Source organism: Capra hircus, chromosome 1 (genome assembly GCF_001704415.2).
Source record: "Capra hircus breed San Clemente chromosome 1, ASM170441v1, whole genome shotgun sequence".
In the NCBI taxonomy this organism is placed as follows: Eukaryota; Metazoa; Chordata; class Mammalia; order Artiodactyla; family Bovidae; genus Capra; species Capra hircus.
In genome coordinates, this window is record NC_030808.1 from 23,673,625 (window position 1) to 23,685,387 (window position 11,763).

At 34.4% G+C, this 11,763-nt stretch overlaps 1 protein-coding gene across 6 annotated transcripts in view; it reads left to right on the forward strand.

Annotated features, from left to right (window-relative positions):
- Window positions 1–7,508, forward strand: part of ROBO2 (roundabout guidance receptor 2) — a 660,838-nt gene extending 653,330 nt beyond the window's left edge. For 5 of the 6 annotated variants that reach the window (XM_018053546.1, XM_005674776.3, XM_018053521.1 and 2 more), the window contains 2 exons: window positions 1,740–1,940; window positions 3,691–7,508. In XM_018053546.1, the coding sequence (XP_017909035.1) occupies window positions 1,740–1,940; window positions 3,691–3,692 (203 nt within the window). In that variant the 3' untranslated portion in view covers window positions 3,693–7,508. The remainder of the gene's footprint in view (window positions 1–1,739; window positions 1,941–3,690) is intronic. The other variant, XM_018053534.1, reaches the window with a different exon arrangement.

Below are 11,763 nucleotides of genomic sequence, written 5' to 3' on the forward strand. Positions count from 1 at the left end.
CCAAGAAAGTGTGGACTTTGACCTTTTTTTTTCTACCAGGTATTTTGGAAATGCCAGTTGTTTAAGGGCATCTGAAATGCATTTGCCTTGAATCACTAATTGAAGTTGGAATTCACAGCAAGCTCACCTGCGCATCCCTTAAGGCTGAGTCCAGTTAGGGGTCCTTCCTCAAGTTAACCTCTGCACAGGGTCTTTGAGCCCAAGACACATCCGGGCTTCATCTATAATGCTCAGGAAACCATTTGATTTTTTTTTGTGCCATTTTTGTTTGTATTGAGTACTTTTAAGACCACTAAACTTCATCTTTAGTATCAGTTGAATCTCTGCCTTCAACCAATTTGTCCATTTTGACTGAAATAACTAGTCATTTTTAGAGAACTCACTTCAGTCAAATTGGTAAATTAATGGAAATAACAAAGCTGCAAATAAACAGACAATCACAGAATTCTCATATTAGAAAAGGTTAAACTGGCACCTGCACTTGCTCCAACTGATTAAATTGAGTTGATTATTAGCACTTCAATGGGAAATATTTTTGCTTATAAATCAAGCTTGCTGGAAATGTCACAAAATAGGTTTCATCGTTTGCAGTTGGAATTTTCTTTTTTTGTGGAGGTACGTTTAACCAGTTATAGAAATCATTTCTGCAACATCTCTTCTTATGTCAGAATTCATTGAGTATTAAACCTTATACACACACACACGTGCACATTGAAAGTTTCCTTACACATTCTTTTATTTATTTGGACTCAGTCTTTTCTGGATATGTCCTCTACTCATGCATGTTCAATAATTATATTTTGGCACAACTTGGTGCTTAAAGTTTTAGCTTGAAATATAGTTAGGAAAGAGCCAAAAGATGATAATATTAACATCTAGATTTAGTAGAATATTTAGGAAGCTTACATCATTAAGGCTGTAAAAGAAAAGTCATGTGATCCTTGTCATTAAAGCTATCTAAGAAGAGAAATGCTAAATCCAGTTAGCATGTTTTTTAGTCATCTAATCACAGTAATAATAACTCATACCTAGAAAGAGAGAAAAAACACAGGGGTGGAGAGGAAGAGAGATGGGGAAAAAAATGAAAGAAGAAAGAGAGAAAGAGAGAGAAAAACAGTAGCATTTCAAAGTATTAAGTATTTAGTAATGCATATCATGGATTATTTTTAGAGAGACAGCACATAAAAAGGATAGGAACATTATTTATTAAAATGAATGAGTTTCTCTTTTTTAAGGAAATAAACAGCTTTACAAATAGTGTATTTCTATTCAAAGAAGCAATAGAAATTTAAGAAGCTTAGTTTATTAACTAACATATAGATCTTTATCTAAATTGAGAAAATGTTGCCATAATTTATGACAAAAACCATGTTCCTTCCATCTTAATGAAAAAATTAAATTTCAGCCCCATTGAACCCAGAAATTATTTTCAGAAAAGATTTTGTCAAACATTACAGTCATTATATGCAAATCTTTCATAATGAATTTAAATTTTGCAAATAATACATGACAATATATATGTATCCCAAGATCTCTTTTAATTTAATCCTGCCTCAGTTCCTGTTGTAGGAAATGTTGCCTGCAACATAGAAATTCCTTTAATATCTGGGTCTCGTTAAATTCTTCTTGATTTTACCAAAGAGTGAAATGATAAAAAAGCCTAACTTGAGCTTAAAGCTAAATTTGTTTTGCCTCTGTGTAGCTGTTCACCTAAATCCATTGTGTTCCCTTTTTTTCAGAGGAGACGTTGGTGCCCTACAGCAAGCCCAATTTCCCATCTCCTGGGGGTCACAGCTCGTCAGGAACAGCTTCTTCTAAGGGATCCACTGGACCTAGGAAAGCCGATGCTTTGAGGGGAAGCCACCAACGCAATGCCAGCGACCTTCTTGACATAGGATATATGGGCTCAAATAGTCAAGGACAGTTTACAGGTGAATTATGTAAGTGCCTTAGGGCATTTAAAAGGCTGTGGTGATTCAGAAAGAAAACTGGGCAAATAGCGTAAGGGAGAAAAATGTTTTCCTTGACCCTCTTAGAATATCTGACTGGGTCTGAAAACCAAACTGATGAGAGGGATTAACAGGGAAAAAAAAGCATACAAATTTTATTGAATTTTTACATGAACATGGGAGCCTTCAAAGAGAATGAAGGTTCAAAGAAGGGACCAGAGCAGTAAACTTTTTGCTCCATTAGACAAAGAAACAGTAAATGTGAGAATTTGAAAAGAGGTTTGGGCTGGGGGTAGTAAAGGGTGAAGAAGTAACTAAGGGTTAGTTTAACAAGGTTTTGACAAGAATATCTTCCCTCTTCTGGGTACAGGGCAGGTATCTGTCACAGATTTTATCATCATCCTTCAGGGAAGGGTGAGGTGGGAGAAGTCAGGGTGCTCTTTATGCTTCTTCTATTTTTTTCAAACTCCCTCACTCTAAGATATTCAGTATGCTAATTTACCATATTTTGAAGTATGTCCTGAATCTTATCAATAACACTGCCACAGTAAACAAATTTCGAAATTATAGAAAGCTCGCTTTACAATGAGAAAAAATTGAATTCTAATTTTGAGCAGGTTTGGTTATAATAAAGGCCATTGCTGTGTCTATCAGTCAAATAAACATTTCTTCTGTCTCAAGCTTGAATTTTTCTGTACGGAAATTGTAGAAGTTAGGCAATTAATTTTAATACTTACATGTTGATTAAATATAGTTGTTTTTTTTTTTTGTAGTTTTCTTTGTCTGTTTAACTGAGCACAATAGGGAAATATTGGCCCATTGGTAGTTTTAAAGAGCCTTCTTGGGAATTCCTCATCCCCTAGTCGCTCTTCATTTTTTTATTTCATACATTTAGGAAGTCAGCCTTGAAAAGTTCATCATTGATTTTTGTTAATTTGTAGTACTTTGATTACAGTAACATATAAACTTCTCTTTTTGATAAAGAACTGGCACTGAAGTTAATATAATTAAACTACTTTTTAAGTATAAAATACTAGAGAAAGAGAGGATGTCAGAGTTTGTCACACACAGTATAAAGCATTGAATTCTTTGTGTTCATTGCATCATGAAAGTTACCAATTTCACTAACCAGGGTCAGTATTATATTTTTACCTGCTTCCTTGAATTCAGTATATCTGAAGGAATCGCCCTGAGTTCCAATCTTCTCAACCTTCTCTGGTTATGTGAGAAAAGAAAGGAAACTGCTTTCCTGACTCTCTATGCCCTTACCTAAAGAATTGCATTACTCTTAAGCTCGCTTTACTCTGATGCTCAGACTGGGGAATGCCATGAGATAATGAAAGCTGAAAGTACTTTCACAACTGTAAATTTCTTTCATTTTAATTAATGGGAGTTATTGTTACCTGTTACTAATCTGATTATAATTTAGATGTGTTTGTCATTTTAATTTGATTCAAGACTACTTGGATTTTACTGTAACTATTATATGGGAGTAATTATAGGCACATAAGAAATATTAAAATGATTTACTTGGATTTTAAGTCTCAAAATTTTACAATGTTCTTTGTCTTTCCCTTTCCATAAGCAAAAATTTTTTAATTCACAACCTCAGAAAATCCAAGATGTCATCTTCATCTATTATCTGTTTGCCTTGCTTTTTGTTATGCTGATCAAGATACAGAATACTTAATTTAAATGCAAACTTATTTCTGTTTTGTTTTGTTTTTTAATCTCTTCACAGAGTAACTGAGAGGAGACATGCAAAGCTGCTCTGAAAGACCATCAGGTCTGAACTCATGGAAGTGATAACACTAAACAGTGCAATGAACAATTTCTTTATTTATGTACTATTAAAAGAACTGTAAATGCAATGTAAAGACACACAGCCACACATATCCCACAGATATTTTACTTGTGTTCTTCTCTTAAGTACACCACCCACCTTAACTCTTTCTTGTCAGGAGTATATAAAAAAGAAAGAAAACAAAGCTCGCCCTCCAGGAAGAAAAGGATTTTCCTCTGTATATAATTTCTTTTGTGCATTGCTATGCAAGCTCACTCTTTTTAGCTCTGTTCATATTATTGTCTGTTCTTATTGGTCTGTTGTACTATATGTGAATTAATAGGCTGTGGTGCCATATATTAACTTTTAATTGTGTAACTTTTATGTTTAAATTTTGCACTGCAATTTTATTTGGTGATAAGCACAAATCTCTACTCCTCGTGACATGAAGAAAAAGACTGAATGTGAAGGGAGTTTCTGTACTGTAAGCTAGGTTGGATAATGCTGGTTGTAACCAATGACATTAGGGGGGTTTCAGTTGGGGTGTAGAAATAGGAAGATGCAAAGGAACAGTGATGTTGGCTAAGTCTTCTTTGAACATCAGGGACTGAGTCAATAATAAAAAAGAAAAGAAGAGTAGTTACGTGGCTTTTACTATTGATAAGAACAGGGGTCAAAAGAAGGAAGTTGAAATCCTAAAACTGAATAGACATTGAAATATACAGGTAGCAATGATGTACTAAACTTGTTTTTTAAAAAAGGAAATTAAAGTTACGTTAGAAACAACTTTACCTGTCATTGTAATTGACCTGTCTCTGAATTACAAGCAAAAGGAAATTAGTGTGTTTCACAAGAGCTGTATTTATATTACAGTTTTTCAAAAAAGCATTGTCTGAATTACCATAACTAATCTCTCCAACTCATTAAGTCAGAATATAATATGAAGTTCCCCAAGGAAACAAAATGAACTCTAGAATATCTAGCAAATAGTTAAAGAGGCAGTTTATTATTAGGACATACTTGGGCTGCTTCCAAATACAAAAACTCTATTGCAATATCTTGTTTCATCTTTCTAATACATGTACAGTACATGCTAGAGGATAGAGCTGCATCACTTAAATTCATGACTTTTTAAAAATAATGCAGTCTATTTGCAACTTTGTGTTTCATTTGATTAAGAAGTGAAGTTTATGCCACCAAATGTATAGCCAAATTGTAAGTGCTTAAAAAGCAGTGTTCAGAGTATGTTCAGTTCACAGTAAGTAGATTTATTGGAATAAATCTTTTATGGTTCATTCTCAGAAATTGGCTACCAGCTAAAAAATGTTTGACCCATTTTGAATGAATAAATTGATAAGAATAATTTTAAAGAAGAACAATGCATGTTTATACACTTTTTAAATAAAACCAAACCTCATAAGTGGACATTAATAACAGTGTCCTGCCTCATTTGTTTTCATGACTTGGAGAACCAGAAGTTCCTGAACATCAGTCATGTATCATCCAAATGAAGATGACTTTGAAATATATATTAGCTACTGTACATGTATAGTCAATCAGTAAAGTAGAAGAGAAATTACCTGAAATTCCCACTTGTGACATTTTTCCATGTACTACCTACACAATTGTAAATTATATTTCTAGTTATGCTTTCTCATGTTTGCCCTATGATATGTTCAGTAGTTGGTACATTTTAAAATATTCACTAGGATGGTTAAGATCAATTCTAAAACGTGGGGCGAGTTTGAATGGCAATTCTTACTCCATGCGTTATTGCTTAGTCACCAACTGGGTATCATACTGTTATAGCAAAGCGAGGAACCGAGTTAAATGTTTCCATCTTTTCTGTTCCCTAAGGCTACACCAACACAAGCAAGAGTAGAGGAACATAATGTTCTTTACGGGCCCCCTACACCATCTTGGTCCCATGTAGTTCATTTCTACATTGAAGAGAAAAAGAATTCTGAGACACACTTATTATTCCCTTTGACATCTTTCTACCATCAGTGCCTGAATTTTAATGCAGTTTGATTTCTCTGGGACAGAGAGAGTGGGAATGATGAGACATTTCTGTGAAGAATGAATACATACCTATATGCAACTGTAGGATGTGAGGAATTTAGTTTTTTATTTATGCAATCCCATACTTTATCTCTTTCTATTTAAATGCAAAGTTTTATTCATTTTTTGGTTCCTTCTTTATGCTTCAAGCTCCTCTATAACCCAAGTTAGCCTGAAACTTTAATTCATTACAGATACTACACATAGACTTTCACCCCTGGTAACTGGCAGGTGTATGTGGCTAGTAAACAAAGATTTCAAAACAGAGTATGTTTATGTGACTTCTGGAGTAATCCAGGGCATAGTATCATACCTTCAGTTCATAAAAATTAACAGTTTTGGTTAGAGTATGCCAGGCCTTATGATTACTTGGAATGTTCTTTTACAATAGATCACATTCCCCGTTAAGTCTAGTTTTAGATTAATTTGCTAATATTACACCCAAAATATTCTCCTGTAGATATAAAGCAAGAAAAAAATACTGTGGCTATTCACATGAATTCAGGAAGACTACCAAAAATCAAAGCCTTTGTCACCTTGCTATATATAAAAAACTTCCAGTAAGTATAAATCAGAATGTCATGAGAGCTACCATGAATTTTTTCATTTGGAAGCCAGTTAAATGATTGGAAATTCACAGAACTCACTCTTACGCAGGTCTAAACAGAGGCCTGCCTAAGCTGTCGGAAGGAAGTCTAGGTAGGAGAATGAAATCTCATCTCACCCTCACAGGCAGCCCTGCCGTGTCATCACGCCCCACACGAGAAGAGCTCCATGCCTAACACGCACAGTCTGCACTAGGGGCAGCGGCCGAATCAGTATCCAACTCATGTGTGCCTTAGTGTAGGCGAGCAGAGTGGCCCTACCCATTCTCCAACTCCCCCCCAGGCTGAATTTAAAGTGCGGGCATATGAAAACAACGGATTTCTTCCCAGCATTTGAATCCACTTCAATGGCAAGTATAGGAAAATGAAGACCAGCATTTACAATAAACTGTAATCAAAGGGAAGTAAAAACATTGCAAGTTGATTTTCTCGGGGTAACAAAACAATAAATGGTGTTCTATGTCATAGCCTACTGCTCTATTTAAATATACTTTCAATGGGTGTTGAGTTGAAAGTTTGTATGAGTTTAATAGAACACCTCCAGATTTCTATTCAACAAAGTTATGTAATTGCCCGATGACAACTTAATTATAATACGAAGGAGCTCTAAACTATGGTTTATCTTCTCCACTGGAAAGTGATTGTGTGTCAGTATTAAAGATATGCAGAACCATAACATTCACTAATTTGTTCACCTGCTTCTGTATACTGTATTTATAGAATTACTTGACAAGAATTGGTGTAAAGCAACATGTCTTTCCACATTATCTTAGAGGTGAAGTTAACTTTTCTTTTGCTTCTCTATGGATATGTACTTCAAATGAAACACCTTTCTTTTTTAATGAAGATCAATTTACTAATTTTTCTGATCTCATACTTTTCAAACCATTTATTGTGACTTTAAAGTGTTGCAAGATAAGGGATTTTGTGGCCGTGGGTAGACTTTTTATACTTTGTTTTATAGATGGATTTTTTTTTAATTGTAGTTTAAGTCACCAAACAGCGTCCAAAATCTTAATGTGTTTCATTTGATGTTGTTAGATCAGAAAAGAAATTGGCATAAAATTGGTTAATAGTATTGTCAAAGAATTGTGTATTGTGTACTCACTGGGAAAAAAATAAAGTATATTCACATTTCAAATTTGTAAAAAAGCCATTTATGTAAAACAGACTTGCTTGCTTTGATTTGTAGACAAATCAAAAACAGACCATTTTGTCACTTTTAGAATTCTACGTTAATATTTTATGACCAAATGCATGGTCTTACTTTCTCATTTGGTTATGGGTTGGATGGTGATTAATAGAAATTGGTGTTGATGTATAGCAAGTGACTAAAAGTCACTGATGAAGAATGTTAAAAGCATTTGAAATTATAGATCCCACTCTATGAGCACTACTTTAGCAATCTGATCTTCCCCACCCATGAAGTCCTTCAGATAGATACAATGTAAAGTTTTTGGCTGCAAAAGTACTTAACAAATTATTTTTAATATTTAATTATTTTACTAAATAATTACTTTTTAAATATAATTAAGTGTGAGAATTGGAAGAAAATGGGTATTTCTTAATTGCTTTAGAATAATTCATGAAAAATTTTTTAAGATGATGAATGTCAAACAGTTATCTTAGGGATTGGGTAGAAAAGAAAAATTCTCTTAATCTATTGTACTTCATAAATACTTCATTCTTTTTCACTAAGTACAATTACAGGATAAGATGCTCTCTAAAAATAAAAAGAACTTTTGAGTTCTTTAATAATCTTAGTAATAGGAAAATTTAAGATAGAAAACTTTAATTCATTTAGAAATATTAAAAATATCCATGGTAAGTGGACAATAGATTTCAGAGATCCATTTAATTTAGGTTAACAATAAGATGATAAATAGTATTAAAATAATTAATACTACATCAATAGCAATGTATATGTGGATAAAGACAAAATATACCAGTTACCAATGTGAAAATGATAGTGCTTTGCTCAGTTGCATCTGACTCTTTGTGACCTGTGGACTATATAGCCTGCTGGGCTCCTTCTGTCCATGGGATTCTCCAGACAAGAATATTGGAGTGGGTTGCCATGCCCTCTTCCAGGGGATCTTCCCTACCTAGGAATCAAACCCATGTCTCCAGGGTCTCCTGTATTTCAGGCAGGTTCTTTACCCACTGAGGCACCTACAAAACAATCATTGCTCTGTTGAATCTGAGTATGCCATGGAAGTTCCTACAAATGGCAGAAGTGAAAAGTTATCAGAAAGATTTTTTAAAGTAATACACTATCCTCTCAGTTATTGCACATGAGCTAGAGAAAAGGTATATCAATGGTACGTGTTTAAACAACAAATAATATTTAATGCCCTCAACTTGTGAAAATGTATTTTATCTTTTGAAGAAGAAATCAGCAGAGTTCATCTAAATTTCACTTCATAGCAGAGATGTGAAATAAAACTTCAGTCATAGAAAACTGTCACAAGAATTCAAAAGAAAAGGCAAGTACAAATACTTGCTAAGGATGGGGCCTGGCAGTGGCAAGGGCAAGGTGGGGGATGTGGGTGTGTGCTCTGTCCTGTCCAGCTCTGCAACTCTAATTTCTGCAGCCTGCCAGGCTCCTCTGTCCATGGAATTTTCCAGGCAAAAATAGGGGGCTGGATTGCCATTTCCTACTCTGGGTGATTTTCCCGACTCAGGGCTCGAACCTGCATCTCTTGCATCACCTGCATTGGCAAGCGGATTCTTTACTGCTGCATCACCTGGGGAGCCCAGGGTGGGCTGGGGGAATTTCAAGGACTCTTTAACCTGAAAGAATTTAGCATCTGGTTTTGGCCTTCACCCTCAGAAGGAGTTTTTTCCAGGCCCAGGGAAAGGAATCTGATACACAAAAGTGTTGCAAAGCTGTCAGGAATCCCAGTGACAGGTGAAGAACATTTGTATGACTGCATTTAATTTATAAAGAACTACAAAAGTGAATTCCTTTGCAGCTTCTAGTTAACACATTTTCTCCTTCTAGCTGTCAAGCTACAAGAAATATAAATACATACATATATATATATACACATATATATAGTGTTCTTAAGGAAAAATACTTTTGTTTTATAATTCAAATAAATCACCTTTGGCTCAGGTCAGGTCAGTGTCCAATTTGTAGGCTCTTGTAAAAGCCCTTAGATCAGAGTACCCTTTGTCGCTAAAAAAAATGCCTTGGTGGATTCAGCTTCTAGATAGTAGACAACATTTTTTGGTCAATTTTTTCTTAGATGATGTTTTTCTAGACAACCACTATGAATGATTTGTTCCTGACAAACCAGTTCTGGTTTTTTTTGGCGGGGGCAGTTTTTTTGTTGTTGTTTTTGCCCTTGTTTCCTTACTCCTTCCTTTTGCAAGCACATGTTGATATATTATGCTAAGAATTAAATATTCAGAATAATTAAAGCAGAAATACCTTTTGCCTGCATAAATTGATTAGTATCTCCTGTGAAGTCTGCCCCTGATCTCTAGAAAAGTATCTTTTTGATGAATGTTTTTGAACTAAAGGAAAAGAGGCACTAAGATAGGCTCTCCAAAAAATTCATAAGCAATACAATTTGTGTTAGCTTCGTTAACCTCCCCTTTGCCCCATCACTTTATCCAGTATTCTAGTTTTCCTCAAAATAGTGTATGAAATTGTAATAGGTATTTATAAAATAAAGAAGGAGAGAATGAAAACTCTATAGTTGAATATGTACAGATTTCTTTACTACTAGACTCCTTTTCAAATCTGTTCAAGGCATCTTGTGAGACTAGTACTATGTGAACTCACTTTGAGAAGTACTTTCCTGGAAACACATCATTCTATCCCTAGGCTCTACATTAGTGACCCCCAAGACATACATATCATGCCTGCTGTGGTTTTTAAAAGTCAATATCAAGTCATGAGAAAGACACATGTGAATCCCAGGTATTCTGAGAAGATGATGCTGTGGCTGCTTAGTCACTAAGTGGTATCTGACTCTTTGCAATACCATCAACTGTAACCCACCAGGCTTTTCTGTCTATGGCATTTCCCAGGTAAGAATACTTGAGTGTGTGGCCATTTCCTTCACCAGGGAATCTTCCCTACCCAGGAACTGAACTCATGTCTCCTGCCTTGGCGGGCGAATTCTTCACTACTGAGCCATGAGCTCAGCTACCATTGGGAAGCTCATGCTGTGGAGATAAGAAAAAATACATAGTGAGAAATTGCATGTATCCTCCCCATTTTTAATAGAGTTTCAAGTACTTAACTGATATCAATACTGGGCACTTAGGCAACAAGTAAGCTTGCAATATGTTCCTTAGCTTTTCTATATTTCTTTTGTGTATCAAATCATTAGGCTAAAATGAAAGCATGAAAATACACTCACTGTCTTCCCTTCCTTTAACTTCCAACTCTTACAAAAGGATAGTTTATTCACTTTTCACTAGGTTCTACTTCAATTGGAACTTTGGTAAAAATAATAGTGGATCACACACGATTTACAGAGATAGCTTATAATTTGTCAATAAAACAACACAGATCTGAGTTGCACTGAAGTGTGGAAAACAGCTAGTTAGTAACGATGAAATTCAATGTAGTCAGAAATGGATAAATATAAAAATCCAAAAGAGAAATTGAGGATTACCATTGCATGAAATTTCACGGCATTAAGTGTAAAAGGAGATAGGTTGTAAGGAAAATTGAAGTGAAATAGTGGGAGTAGGGATTTAAATGTACTTGATTAACTTTGAATAATAGTAAATGAAAGCAATCAATAGATTAGAATACCCCAACATAGCTGATTTGAGAGTAGTTGCTTATGGATGATTGTTAGTTTAATGACAAAGATGAAACAGGCAAATGGGAGCATCTTGGAAAAGGCGCAAGAGGAAACCGACAGCTTAAGAAAAGAGATTAAAACATTTTCAATAAATGTGCAGGCATTTTTGTGTAAGTAATTATACTCCAAAGTTAAATTTGTCTTAATCAATATTAATGATGCTAATTTTTCCTAGCATTTTCCTAGCATTTAAAGTATACAACAACTGTACCTAAAATGTCACTTACAATATATGAAAAAGAAGGATAATTTTAAAGAAATATGTGTTAAGTGGCCAATATTATTTCATTCCTATTAACATTATTTGACTAGTTATTATTACAAAAATTAAAGCTTTTAGTGATAGCTGTAGATATTTTGGATCTGTTTAATAATATTCCAAATAAAAAGGATTATAATACTTAAAATGTATTTTGTAGCCAATAAATGTATTAGGAGATACACACATATGCATTATATATATATACATATATACAATTTTCAATTCAGTAGAATCTAAGATATGATGAATACACTCATGGAGTATGGAAAAGAGG